This window comes from Podarcis filfolensis (assembly GCF_964270895.1).
Source record: "Podarcis filfolensis genome assembly, chromosome: 4".
In the NCBI taxonomy this organism is placed as follows: Eukaryota; Metazoa; Chordata; class Lepidosauria; order Squamata; family Lacertidae; genus Podarcis; species Podarcis filfolensis.
The window spans coordinates 53390415-53405159 of record NC_139607.1 but is presented as its reverse complement, the minus strand read 5'-3'; the positions used below and the strand labels follow the sequence as shown (position 1 = coordinate 53405159).

General features: G+C 42.0%; 2 protein-coding genes across 6 annotated transcripts in view; one reads left to right on the top strand and one right to left on the bottom strand.

The window, feature by feature from the left end:
• Nucleotides 1-5119, bottom strand: part of URB1 (URB1 ribosome biogenesis homolog) — a 47292-nt gene extending 42173 nt beyond the window's left edge. The window contains exons 1-4 of one of the 2 annotated variants that reach the window (XM_083611219.1): nucleotides 4896-5119; nucleotides 3389-3528; nucleotides 2587-2738; nucleotides 930-1062 (exon numbers count right to left, since the gene is read on the bottom strand). In XM_083611219.1, coding sequence (XP_083467345.1) covers nucleotides 930-1062; nucleotides 2587-2738; nucleotides 3389-3528; nucleotides 4896-5046 — 576 coding nt within the window. In that variant the 5' untranslated portion in view covers nucleotides 5047-5119. Of the gene's footprint in view, nucleotides 1-929; nucleotides 1063-2586; nucleotides 2739-3388; nucleotides 3529-3963; nucleotides 4049-4895 lie in introns of those variants that run through there. The other variant, XM_083611220.1, reaches the window with a different exon arrangement.
• Nucleotides 5120-5291: 172 nt separating this feature from the next.
• EVA1C (eva-1 homolog C) overlaps nucleotides 5292-14745 on the top strand; it is a 51758-nt gene continuing 42304 nt past the window's right edge. The window contains exon 1 of one of the 4 annotated variants that reach the window (XM_083611306.1): nucleotides 5292-5392. In XM_083611306.1, the coding sequence (XP_083467432.1) occupies nucleotides 5323-5392 (70 nt within the window). In that variant the 5' untranslated portion in view covers nucleotides 5292-5322. Of the gene's footprint in view, nucleotides 5393-10234; nucleotides 10859-11121; nucleotides 11502-11899; nucleotides 12002-14745 lie in introns of those variants that run through there. The other 3 variants (XM_083611307.1, XM_083611305.1, XM_083611308.1) reach the window with 3 other exon arrangements.

Sequence of the window (14745 nt, the reverse complement as noted above, 5' to 3'; positions counted from 1 at the left end):
GTGTATCTGGAACAATGTAAGATTAACAGAAGAGGCGGTTCACCAGTCATATGAATGAATGAACCTTCCTATACAGTTGTACCTTGGAAGTCGAACAGAATCCGTTTCGGAAGTCTGTTTGACTTCCAAAGCATTCAACTTCCAAGGTGCAGCTTCTGATTGGCTGCAGGAGCATCCTGCAGCCAATTGGAAGCCATGCCGGACGTTCGGCTTCTGAAAATCATTCGAAAACCGGAACAATCACTTCCGGTTTTTTATTGTTCAGGAGCCAAAGCGTTCGAGTTTACAGGCATTCAGCTTCCAAGGTTCCACTGTACATGGGAAGCTAACACATCATCTTGGTGTCCCTGTTTTTATCAGCAGCTTTCTGGAGCGGAACAGCAGACAAACATGTTGCACTTCCATGCACACCTGCATTTGCAGTAGCAAAATCCTAGGAAACCTGTACAATGTGCTTTTACTAAACTTTGGAAGGAATCCACAGCTTGAATCACACATTATGGCGTGTGTTTGTGTGCATATGAGCTTGCTTGCTGTGAAATTCTCACAGGATGACTTTGCTACTTCTTTTTTATGCAAGAAGGCATTTGTGTAAGGGGGAGGGGGGACATAACAGTTACATCCATGTCATACAAAACATAGGTGCCATTTCATACAAAAGCTACCCCCCCACAGAAAAATGATGTAGTAAAATCACGTATATATACATTTTTTTAAAAGCCTGAGTAAATCAATAATCAAAAAATGTTTCCCCTGTGGATCAGTGACAGTTTGAAGCAATAAAGCAATCCACATCAATGATGCTCTGCACATGATATAGAAAGAGACTTAGGTATCCCCACCCCCAATTCTAGCTTTACTTTTCACACCACAAAAAACGAATACAATTAAGCCATCACTTACACTCACTACATATTTCCTCCTCTTACCTTATAATCTCTCCTCTTCACTAAACTAGGAAGGAATTTATTATTGAAATCAAAGTGGCTGTAGACATCCCTTGCAGCATCTGGCCCCTGTGACACCATTGCAGATAGCAAGATGAGGCACTGGCGAGACAGTCTGTATAAGCAACACAGGAGAAGGAACAGTACATAGGCAAACCAGTCAATGGAAAATTAAGAACTGACACCTTTGAAATTAAAATAGGCAAGTTTGAATTATGTCAACTAAGAGCGGCAGATACCTCGCACATCACAGCAAATTTGTGGAGGGGAGAGAGGAATTCCCATTGTGCAAGCCAACATCCTTGTGGCAATGGGAAACTTTGCTGGGTACAATGCTCTATATTTTTTGTTTCATCACTTTTAAGATGAATGATTGAAAATTATATAGGCCACTTCTTTATGAATAACTCTACCAGTCTAAACCCTGATAAATTATGGTCCCAAGGCTGCCCTATCATTAGAAATGCTGAGGCACATCCCAGACTGAAGTGTTTGCCTGAAAACACTTACCAATAAGCATCTAACTCAAATTTCCTCCCCTTTTGTTTTTTGTTTGAAATTCATTGCTGTAGCTTTTTCTTTACTTTTCTGAAGTTTGTAACTGAAAACCATAAAACCTAAAAACTAGCAATTTTGGCTGAGGCAGTCCACCTCAGCAGAAGATTTGAGGGAAAAGATTTCAGTAACTAAAGAGTGCTAGTGTGGTTTTAGAATAATAAAACATAATAATATAAATGTTGCACCATTTGAATGTTGTACTTCAGGAAACAAAAATGTCTTGGGCCATCTTTGCCTGGTCTTCCAGTATTTGTAACAGCTCGCTTATTAGAAATATGGTTCCAGATTCCTTGCCAAGGTGCAGGAGAGAATGTCAAGATATGGGAACATATCTCCATTTATGGTGGGAATATCCACAAGTTTAACTGTTTTTGAATACTGTGGTTTGTAAGAATGCACTCGATGTAAAAGGCAAAATAATGCCATCCCCACAATTAGCCCTTGTAAACCTCTTTACAGAGCAAGAATCTGTTCCATATAGAAGGGAACTGGTCACTTACCAGATTAACTATTGCAAGATTCTGGAGAGAATATTCTGGTATGCAAAAGTGTAGGATATTGCATTATTAGAAAAATTGACTCACAGAGTACATAAAAGTAGTAAGTTTATTTTAATTTGGTATTATTTTGTCACTTATGTTACTATCCATGAGTATGGCCAGGCCCTACCAACAGCTTTTAAACACATGCGGTTGATGTGAGTAACTGTTATTTTTATACTTTTCTTCCTGTTGATGAGTCTTTTTTTTTATAGTGGACCCCTGCACTCTGTAATGGATGCTGAACATTATATTTTGAATTTTTAAAAAATGTGCCACCACATTTTTGTAAGTATGCTTTGAATCTATGCTGGTGGAGTAGAAGCCTCAAATAAATAAATATATGAACATGGAAGCAAAAAGAAAGGAGAGGAAGGTCATGGCCAATTAAAGTATTCTCCTAAATCAAATATAAAGAGTACTTGTGTACCATTCCAAGATCTGTTCTCAGGATTAAAGTGGCATGATCCTGATCAATGGAAATATTGTTTCATTCAAGTTTTAGACAGTTATATATGTCCTTTGGTTTGCAATGAACTTACCTGTGACTCTCAGAATACAGAGCAGCATAGAGTAATCTCATGTAGCTATTGATCAGCTTCTTTACTATGTTCATCCCTACCACACTGAAGTGGGACAAATCACTTGCTGTTCGCAGCAAAATGCTTTCTAGAGCTTGAAAGATTAGCAGCATCTGCAACATTTAAATACTTTATTATACTTTGTTTATTGGGGTGGGTGGGTGGGAAAAGCAGCAAATATTAGTAGAACAACTTGAGAAGTCATCATCCTAAATAAAGCATAACATCTAACAACAAAGGAAGCTTCCAAATGTAAAAATGTAGCAAGTGCTTAGATCCACTGCTTCCTCCTACAATGGGAAACTCTAAATCAGAATACCAAAATAAAGCAAAGAAATATTGCAAATGAATTGTGGACCCTATCTTTGCTAAACAAGGTCTTCAAGGAGACAATTTCTGTAATAGTAAGTCAAAATTTCCAAGCCAATGCTCCTGTCCTATAGTGTAACAAAATGCCTGCAGCCAACGCACAATTTCAAAGGAAGGTGGAACAACAGTGTGCATCACAAACGTGCAGGGCTACAAATCCTACAATATGAAAATATGAAGGAAATATTTCACAGACTTATTGTGAGGACAAATAAGATTATTATTTTAAGTGTTTCAGTGTGTGAAATACTTGACAAACAACAAACGTTAATTTAACTGTGTGAAGGTTCCAGTGGAAAGTTTATTCCTTATTTCTTTATGTTACCAATCAGTACTTGTTCACTGTATACACAACTCATCATAGAATGCTAAATGCAACAAACGAAATACTGACCTCACTTTCAGGCCGCCTTTCACCATCCAGAAGTTTTAAAATTTCTGTGCACTCAACAGAAACTTTTATGTATCCCTCTACAACATCATACTGTTCTGCTGATGGTAATGATTTCGCTCTTGATATGAATGTTTCCAAACCTGGAACAAATCAAGGACTTATTCAACACTTGCCCGAAATCCTTGAGAGATGCTGCCATTCAGTATAGCCAATACTGAGCTAGATCAACCAGCTACAGAAGGCAGCTTCCTATGTACCTAGAAACCACCACCAACAAATTGCTGGCATTAATACCTTGCCAATGCAACCTCTGGGAACAGAACACAGGTGCAGACCGACAAACAAATGGTGCAACAGTAACTAAGTGGAAAACAAATCTGTAATATTGCACCATAACGAAGTTGGAGCAGTGAACTAGGAGTCTATTGCCTGGGTAAATCTGAAGATTTAAATATTATAAATAAAATCACTGAATCATAGACTTGTAGAGTTGGAAAGGACCATGACATCATCTAGTCCAACCCCATGACACTGAGATTAAGAGTCTCTTTTTTTATGTTGACAAGCTTCCCTACCTGGGGACATCTTGCAAACTTTCTACCCCCTCCAACTGCGCACTTCTAGTGTAATATATAAACAATCAGTCCCACTTTGTGCTCTGCATTAATCAATATGCAGATATTTAGCAGTGTTTGTCTGCTAAAATAACATAAAATGTGCAGTTGCTGCCCAAGGATTGGAGTTAATTTACACAACAATGTTCAAATGATTTTAGCTGTATTTAAGCTAAAATGGGATTGTTACGGGCTGTACTTTTTACACTGCATTGCCATTTAACTCAAACGTTTACATTTACCCTTTCAGACCCTACTGTATATACATACTAACAGAGGATTACATTTCATGCATGTGATGAAGCAGGCACTACTAGATCATCCCATAATAAATGCGCTGAGTCTTTAAGGTGCCACAAAACTCTGTTGCCTTTAATGAATCTACAGTCCCTTGTGCAATAAGAACTTGCAACAAGGGAACCACTTGAACTAACTGCGTAAATGGGAGAAAAAACTGTGTTTGAAATAACTACAATAATCCCCTACAACTATGCAGATTGCTGCTCTTTTCTTTCAAAAAGGGCTATTCTGATGGACAAGAGTTGCGGGGGGTAGAGGCGATCTCTGTGACGTGCATCTTCCTCGACGGAGCGGTTAAAGTTAATTACTGAGCATCCAATTTTGGTGGAAAACTGAGCAATGCAACTCATTGGGGTGGCGAAGCAGTACTCGGCTATATAAATCAGCAGCAAAGGGGGGGGGGGGAATCCGGGGGGCGGTGGTGGTGGAGGAAGGGTAAGCTACGCTATTGCCCAAGGATAGCTGCTTGGCCCTTGCCCAGACACGGATTCGCAGTGCTTTAACCCCCAGGGGTCGGGGAGAAGCGTTTGGGAAAAGAAGTGGCGGAGGACAAGCAACCGATGTGGCGAACACGTGGGGAAAGCAGCCCTCACCCTTCATGGCGGCGCTGGGGTCGCGCAACGTGGACTTGAACTGGGTCCCGGTGAGCTCCGCTGCCTCGTTACCGCGGGCCCGCTTCGGCGGCGGCGGCTTCTCCTTCTCCTGCCGCTTGGCCGAAGCCGGGCTTTTGCGTTTGGCGCCCATGACCAGGAGCAACCGCGACCACAGATGGAAGCCCGGCTTTGCCTCGCTGCTCTCCGCGGCAGCCGGAAGCGGCCCGGCCGCTGTTCTTTCCCCGGGAAACGGGCAAGCGAGATCAAGGTTCCGCTTTAGGCCGCTTAGGGAACTTCAGAGGAAGCCGCTGAAAGGTGTCCTTCGCAGTCCAGCGACCAAGAGACCGAAGCCGACAGCGGCCCCTTCTGCTTCTTCAGATGCAGCCGCCATCCCTCTTTGTCCTTCTACTTGTGTCGCCCCCGCCCGATGTCTTCGGACTCCAGCGGCTGCCAGGGGTGGTGGGTGCAATGGATCTGCCTAGGGAGAAGCGCAACAGGTTCCCCTGTCCTGCCACAGAGGCTTTTCCGCTGGTTGCTGCCATATGAAGTGAGCGGTGCACGAGGGCGCGCACGCTCTAGGGGGCCCACCGAACCTAGAAATCTTAAATTAGGATGCGCAAAAAAATCCATTCTGCACACTAAGTTAGAATAGCATTGGTTTGTGTTTGTTTTTTCTCTGACAAGTGTTTCTACTTCCGAAGCTTATCCGCTGTTACGAGCGAAAGAGATTCATAGCGAGGATTTCTTGGAGGCTAGTGGTGTCAGCGTGAATGGCTTATGCCATCGGACTTTCTGCTACTTTTGAAGAATTTTCTTGCTACTTTTGTCAACTCTGGTCTTCAGTGATACGCTTTCCTGCACCGGTGCCTGTTTTTTCTCTGTCTGGCAACCATAGTTGTTTATATTTTAAGAACACAGTGGTAACTTAAAGGCTCACCTACTACTGCTGTGTGCTTTTCGTTTATCATGGTTTCTCTAATGTTTGCCTAAACTCTCCAAAGTGAAGCTTTATATGTTTCTAGAAGCATTAGACTGCCACATATAAATGCTGCTGTTAGCGGAGTAAGGTGGCAAATGGGTTTTCTTTACCCTTATGTGTGCTCTCTCCTGCCCACATTTATTTTCCTTGTTGTCTGGGCACATGGTTCTGCATTTAGTATTACATCACTAGTAGTATTTTGTTATTTTTATCTTGCTGCATTATGTCTGATAAAATAAAAAACTTCCATGCTAGGGAAATGTGAAAAAGAAAGTGGAGGTTGCTAAACTACAACTCACATCATCCCTGGCCATTGGCTATGCCTACTGGGGCTAATGGGAGTTGAAGTTCACCATCATCTGGACAGCCAAAGGCTCCCCAACCCTGGCATAGTGAAATGAATTTGCTAGCAGAAGATGTGATGGCCACCAGTTAGGACATCTTTAAAAGAAGGCTGACAGATTTGTGGAAGATAAGGCTATCAATGACTGCTAGGCATGAAGGTTATATACTTCTTTCAGAATTGGAGGCAGTATGCCTCTGAATACCAGTTGCTGAGAAATAGCAGCAGGAGAGTGCTATTGCCCTTATACCCTGGTTGTGGACTTTTCATAAGCATCTGGTTGGCTGTTGTGAGGAACAAGATTCTGGCTAGATAGGTCTTTGTTTTGATCCAGCTGAGCTCTTACGTTTGGCCCCTTCCAGCTCCGCTATTCTCCAGGAGTATACATAGTCAAAAGTGTTTTTTACCCACCATTTACACAAAAACATACCCTTACATTCCATGTTAATTGTTTCAGAATAACTAAGGTTGCATAAACACAGCTGCCATGGAGTAAGTCCCATTGAACTCAGATATGTGTTTCTGTTTAGACATGCTTAGGATTGCACTGCACAGCCCTAAGCAGCACTCTTCCACTTCGGCACAAATTCTAAACTGTTTATTGGCTTAAAGTGTTCCCTTGAGATTTATTACAGTTGAAAAGGTTAAATTATCATGCAAGCATGATACTCAAAACACCTTTTGAACTTTTTACTGCTAAGAGAGCAGAATGTAAAATTAATCCTTGTAAATGAGAGTCACATATTTCAAGTTTCTCCCCTTTTTCATCCATTGTTGGTTATAGTTACTTACTCATATTTACTTCCTTGTGAAACATGTCTATGAACCTAGCAGTTTATATTTTCCCAAAGTAGTATTTAAGAGGTGTGGTCTGCTAGTCTGTTTTTTGTATCCAGGGTCTAGGAGATTAGTATATTAAATTTGGTTCTGAATCAAGTCGATATACAATGTAAATCTTACTCCAGCTAGAATGTATATTCAGTTGTAGTATCGTTTACAATGCAGTGGGCATACACTTTACATGTTATTAAAACTAATCAATTCCTCACCCCATTGTTAGTTATGAGGGACTTCTTCACAAGCAATGCCATCTTGTAAACTTTTTTATTTTGTATTTTTGTTTACTAATATTGGAGTTAGGTTTATTTCCTTGCTGATTGTGCATTCCTATGCTATATGAATCCAGCATGCCTATCCCACACCACCACCACAACAGCAGGGCAATCCTGCATAAAGTCTACTTATAGGAGAGCAATAAATTGTGTTACTGGTCTTGGATAAAAATTACACAAGCATCATGCTAAGGATAATGTGCACACAAATGTTACACACACACGTTCTAATAGTGTTTTATTAATGTGTTTTAAAAGGGAGAGAGAAAAGATTTGACACTGCATTCCCAAAACATCACTGCATGTTAACACAGTACAATCCAGTTAACAATAAGCACTTTTATTTCTATTGATTTTTGCTTACAGGTCTGCCATAGAATTCAGTAGGACTTAAAACCTTGGTTGGATCATATTCATATAATGCAGCGAAAAAGTGAATAAAATAATAACCTCCAGGAGAAATAGTGAAAATCTTTCATCAACATAGTCTTCATAAAATAAATGAGGATTATTTGTACAGCAGGAAATACAATTAAAATGTTGTAGGAAGTTACATCAGACATAAAATAAAACCTGCCAGCAGGCTAATGTATATCATATTGCTACTTCAATAAAATGAAGAAAGCATCTGGAAACCATAGGGGAAATGTTAGGCTCTAGTAACAGCAGTTGCAAACAGTTAATTTAGGACCCTGAATTATACTGAGTTAAATAAAACCACCCTAGAGTTGAGCCAGGCCGCAGTCCTTTACAGTAGACATGCCTAGGATTGTACTATTAATTAACTTTTAGAACTAGAATGAACAATCCCCTATCCCTCATTATTAATTCAAAGGAAATCTGTTTTTCTTCATTGAAAGATGCAAGGGCACGAAGAACAGAATCACTGCAATTTTTGAAATTTTAATTTTATACAGTAATGTATATGAAAAATAGAATTTGTGGGACTTTTGTTAATAGCTCTGATATATATATATATATGTGTGAAAAGTTGTCTTGGAATGCTTTGTTTATTCCCATTTCCATAGAAACGGAGACTGAGTCTGCAAACATGGGGTGCCTTGTTTTAAATAACCACCATATAGTGATTATTTTAAACTACTTGCTTTGTTTCAACTAGCCATGACATTCATTTCCATAGAAACAGAGCCAGAAATGGCAGCTGAGTCGTTAAAACTTTTGGGGGGAAGATTTACTTGGTGTCAAAGTGCAGGGAATGAAGTACTTTAAAATGGTCTCACTGGTGAGAAACTTGTGTAATTGGATTCAGACAAACAGAAATTTATCAGGCAAAGGAAGAGACTGAGATGTTTAAGAGAGTTGAAGGCGTATCAGAAATCTTAAAAAAGTAGTGATAGACCTCCATAACTTAAAGTGCTATTACAGTCATGGTGAGCCTGGCTGTAAATTTATCTATAATCTACATTTTCAGGTTCCTCATGTTTTTCTGACTGTTGCCTTAGAAAGAAAAAACCAGACAGTATCAATTTCATTTGTGTTAATATTGATCAAGCAAAGGTTGGATGGTCATCTGTCATGGATGTTTTAGTTTAGATTCCCGCACTGCCGAGGGTTGGACTAGATGACCCCTGAAGTCCCGTCCAATTCTATGATTCTATTAAAATGTGACATGAGTTTTAAGTTGGAAGAGAGAAAGGGATTGAGAAAGAGCCAGTGTAGTATAGAAGGTAGACTAGAAGCTGGGAGACCCAGGTTCAAATCTCTACCTAGACCTCACTACATGACTGAGTCATTGTCTCTAAGCCTACCTGGCAGGGTTGTTGTGAGGATAAAATGGGAAGTATTGTGTACACCACCTTGAGCTCCTTGATGAAAGGTGGAATATAAATGTAATAAAGAATAAAACATAGACATAATATGAAACTGCTATTCTGATTATGTTTTTATTAACATTTATAGACTGCCCTAAGAGTTCTTAGGGTGGCCTACATCAACAGCACAATATAAAATTCAGTAGGAAGGAAAATTTAAAACTGCATAAAAACTTAGTTGCAGAATTTAAAAACCGCTTTAAGACTTAATAAGAGACAAGGGAAATGAAAAACATTGTGTTTGCCTAGCATGATTGCATGCAGAGCTATCATGCAGGGTTCTTGGTAGCAAAGAGGCCTATGTGTGTAGCCTTTCTGGTGTAGATGTTCATACTCAATGCATGGACATCAGAGGTTACTGTTGACATCTGTCTGTCTGTCTCAGGAGACAATGGAGGAGTGTGCTTTGGGGGTGAACTTCAAATCGTTGGGGAGTTACAGCACCAGTTGTGGCTGTAGAAACCTCTGTGGGAGAGACGTGAAGGGACTAAAGTAAAAATATACACTGGTACCATTATAAATACACACCAACTATTACCAAATAAAATCCACAAAGCATTTAGAGGCTATATTGAGAGGTGCTGAAGAATTGCAGAAGACTATACTACTTGTCCAATACTAACTGCAACTATTAAGAATAGTTGTACAAACTTGCAGTACTTTATTAAATGTTGGTAAACTGTGCAAATGTATCTTCAGCATCACTTGCATCAGCAGTCTCCAACGTCATCACGGCCATTGCCACTGGTGAAGGATCATTACATGTTACAATATACATACCTGAAGTGTGTTAATTCTTACACAAAAATGTTTTCATGATAGGAATTTAAGTTTCATTTCAAAGCCGGAAGTATAGGGTTTTGTTTTGTTTTGTTTTTTCTTGAGCAGAAATTATGGCTTGTGCTTGTATGTATCCTGGGGAAATGCAGGTACATCTTGCTTCACACAGTATGGTTCCCCCCCCCCCCTACAGTCCTCACCACCCTATTGGAAAAACTCTACACCACCAACTGTGAAGTGTTGTGCCAATGTTTTTATTTCACCATGAGTGACAAAGCAGCACCATGTTCTGAGAGTGTACACTGATACTAGGAGGCGAAATAATACGTGACTCTCCTGTGCTTTCTATCCAGCATTTGCAATGCAATTTATAGATAACATACTAAGAAGTTTAATGGGAAAAGGATTGCAGCCCTAGTTCCATTTTCGCCTGCTTGCTGGTGCACAATGCAATCCTATATATGTCTACTCAGAAACAAGCCTCAGTGAGTTCCAAGTGGAGTTACACCCAGCCCTTCCTAGGAAGGCCCTTCCTAAACAAATCTGTCAAGGTAACCTACTGAGCTATCCAGTCTGATAAAGATAAACCAGTTAAGAACAAAATAATAAGTATGATAACATTAACACGTGCGCACCAAAACCATAACCTCCCCAGACGTTCGACGCAGAAGGCTTTAATTGGCGGCGTCTTCCGCCTAAAAGTTACCAGATCCTGGTCCTCGCTTTCAAAGCAGCAGCAGCAGCAGCAGCAGTCCGCAGAATGGCTGTGGCGTTTTCCTTTTATTTATTCGCTGCTGTGCTAAGTGCCTTCCGTGCTAATCTTGCAAACTTTTGGGGGAAAGGGGGAAGTTGAGGGGCGGGAATGGCAAAGCCGTGAGAGAGAGAGAGCAGACAGGAATGAGGCTGAGAGGGAGCAGGTGATGTATACTAATCGGGACGAGGGCTGGGAGGTGCTGCGTGGTCGGCACCCAGCGACTGACTGGCTGGCTGGCTGGCTGGCGTTGGCTTTTCGACGCCAGTGCCAGCGGCGACTCTTCCCTTTCGCTGCCACCCCTGCGCGCTCGCTCGCTCGCTCGCTCGCTCTCTCTCTCTCTCTCTCTCTCTCTCTCTCTCTCTCACACACACACACACACACACACACTCAGCGCCTCACACGCACTTCACTTTTCCAGCCGGGGGCCAGTCAGTGCTCGCTGAGAGGGACTTCCTCTTCAGGGAAAGAAGCTGCGCGGGGACTTTTTCCCTTTCCCTGTCAGGAGCCTTGCCCTTTCCTTCGCTGGCTGAGGCAGCGGCGGCGGCGTCCCCATTCCCAGGAAGGACAGGGACGCACACTCTTTCTTTCTCTCTGTCTGTCTCTCTTTCTCGGCTGGGGGCCGGAGCCGTCATGTGACCGGCTTGGGCTGCAGGGACCCCCCGCCTCCCTCCGCGCCATGAGTGAACTGGAGGCTGCTGGGCAGCATCCAAGCCGGCGCCAGGTAGAGCTCAGGCTGCTGCTCAGTCTCCTCTCCTGCCTGCTCCTGGTCTGGACCAAAGAGATTGCGGCGCTGGCGGACTTCTCAGGTAAGGGCAACAACCGCTGCGCCGGGTGGGCGACTGGCCAGCCCAGTCTCAGCAGCATCGCCAGGCAGGGCAGCCAGCAGGCAGGTGGGCGCGGGCAGCACCAGCGAGGGGAGCCTCCCTCTGAAACGGGCTGGATGGTTCAACAGCTGGCATATGGGCACACTGCAGGGACGGTGGTTTCCCTTTTTCTTCTCCTAAGGCAGGAAATTCAACAGGTACCTGATTCCTCCTGCACATAATTCAGTACAAAACTTTGCTCCATAGTGCAGCTACTTAAGGCTCTATTGGGGAGAAGGGAAGATAAATTCTAATACAAAAGTATTGATATATTTTGCTTAATGCTTAAACCCATGCTCAGCTTATTTAGTTTTCTGCAATCTCATTCAGGAGAGAGAGAGAAGGGTTTTGCCAGGTGAACACAAAACATTTCCAAGAAAAACCAACTTCATTAAAGATCTTGAACTGATAATGCTTTTGAAGTCCATTCCCAAAGCTGCCAGGTGCTGTACATTAGCTAGGGTTGCTATACTCATTACTTGGAGAATCCAATGTCTCTTACCATAGGCAAAGTAATGTTCTGCCCACCATTTAATCCCCACAACCAACACCTATGGAACTGGAAGTGTAGGTGGGTTCCCACTGAACCTGAACCAAGATCCATTTCATTTTATAAAAGGGAGTACTGGATGTGCTTCATTGGTAGACTGCATGCTGTGAATGAAGATGAACTCTCTGGAATGCTTAGCTGCTGTGGTATAGAAAACCCCCATATTGTCAAATATTGCTGCCTACATCATTTTGACAGCTGAGCTTGTGCCAACCCCAGTACATGGGGCCCATAGGGATGGGATGCAGTGAATGAATACATGTGACCCTGAAGAAATGACCAGATACATGGTGTGCAGCTGCTTGCTTAGGCGTGTGTTTGCAAGGCTTTAGGTAGCTCAAGGCCAGGAAGGAAGGCTGCAGCCTAGAATAGTATCACTGTAAGTGGGTGCAGGTTCATGGCTAGACTAGAATGGCTCATCAAGGGTAGAGGATTTGCTTTGAAAGATTTGCCATGCATGCTTAAGAAAGCTACATTCATAAGTAAATGTCCTGGAAGATATAATCTGCAGGAGCCCAGACTAGGGGCACAATAGACAAGATCATGGTGTATGAATTATTTGCTGCTGAAAACTCTTCAGAACTAAAATAGTCAGAAAGCTTTAAAAACCAACAAACACACCAGCACAGAACCAAAGAATGCCATTTTAGTACTTGCTGTTGTGTGCAGAATGAAAACTCTAGCCAACTTAAGAAACCTAAACATGAAACAAGGCAGAAATTATTTTGAATTAATTTAGACTGAAATAGCATCATACTGATGATCTTGTATATGTGCTCTATGAATTATAAAACTTTGAAATTGTGAATAGCATTGTTCTAAGCATATGATAGAATTGTTATACTGACATTATTGCCTCAATTTAGATACAATGATATATGTATGTTCCTCTGAGTCGCTTTCAACTCTACAATTTTATGACTCTTATGATTCTATGTTTAACTGAGTTACCTGTATTGTGGATAAATAGATACAGTACTCAGTACTGTACATGGTTTGCTCAGAGGTCAGTCACATTGAGTTAAATGAGACTAACACCTAAGTAAGTGTGTGTAGGACTACTGTGTTGATCAGTGAAAGGTTAAGGTGTTTAAACTGGGGTTGGGGGTTTCACAGCAACTGGAATACTTAAAACACAGCAGAGGAATAAGGCATTCAGTATTGTTTTGGTGGGACTTGCTGACAAATAATATTATTATTACTATTACACCAAAACAGGCTTCTAGAGAAACCATTAGCATGGCTTAAGTATACCAAAACTCAGACCTTCACTATGAAGCCAAAGGGCAAATATGAGTCAATGGGAATTCAAAGATTTTCCTCACCCACACACAAGCATTAAAAAAGATCCACACAACTTAATCAAGACTGCTAGATCTGCACAAGAAATGGACAATAAGAACATGGTTCTTATTCTTCCCCTCCCCCCTGAAAGTAACATTACAGCACTACAAGGCTTTGGTAATTAATAAGTACCTTAAATAAAATATAAAAGAGAAAGCATAAGAGACAGCCTAGTGCCACTTTTCAAGATTTAGTCTCTGCCTTGCTATGCTGTAGGCAGCTTTTTAAAAAATTACTCCTATGATTGGAGTTTCCTAGCTGGTTGCCAGAATTATATTTATGGCCCGCATTGGCAATCTGGCAAACCCTGAAATGAATGGGATCAAAGTTAATTGCAACTAGCTTGATTTCAGTGGGATTTAAGCCTAAATTAAGGGCCAAACTAGATAATAATAATAATAATAATAATAATAATAATAATAATAATAAATTTTTTATTTATACCCCGCCCTCCCCAGCCAAAGCTGGGCTCAGAGCGGCTTACAAGCAATAATAAAAACAAGATGAATGATTACAACTTAAAAACAAAAATAAAAAACAACATTAAAATAATGGAACATTAAAATATTAAAATGTAGCCTCATCGCAGGAGGAGAAGGAAAAGAAAAAAGAAAGAGAGGGAGGGAGGGAATCAAATTGGCTCCAAGCCAAAGGCCAGGCAGAACAACTCTGTCTTACAGGCCCTGCGGGAAGAAATCAGATCCTGCAGGGCCCTGGTCTCATGAGGCAGGGCGTTCCACCAGGCCGGAGCCAGAGTTGAAAAGGCCCTGGCTCTGGTTGAGGCCAATCTAACTTCCTTAGGGCCTGGGACCACTAGAGTGTTGTTATTTATGGACCTTGAGGCTCTCCGTGGGGCATACCAGGAGAGGCGGTCCCGTAGGTACGAGGGTCCTAGGCCGTGAAGGGCTTTAAAGGTCAAAAGCAGCACCTTAAATCTGACCCTGTACTCCACTGGGAGCCAGTGCAGCTTGAAAAGCACTGGGTGAATATGCTCCCATGGCAGAGACCCCGTGAGGAGCCTCGCTGCAGCATTCTGTACCCGCTGGAGTTTCTGGGACAGCTTCAAGGGCAGCCCCGTGTAGAGCGAATTACAGTAGTCAAGCCTGGAGATGACCGTCGCATGGATCACTGTGGCCAGGTCGGGGCGGGAAAGGTAAGGGACCAACTGCTTGATGCGGTGAAGGTGGAAAAATGTCGCCTTGGCTGTTGCTGTAACTTGCGCCTCCATGGAAAGGGAGGCGTCAAGGACTACACCCAAACTCTTAATGGAAGGCAATGGCACTAATTGGGCCC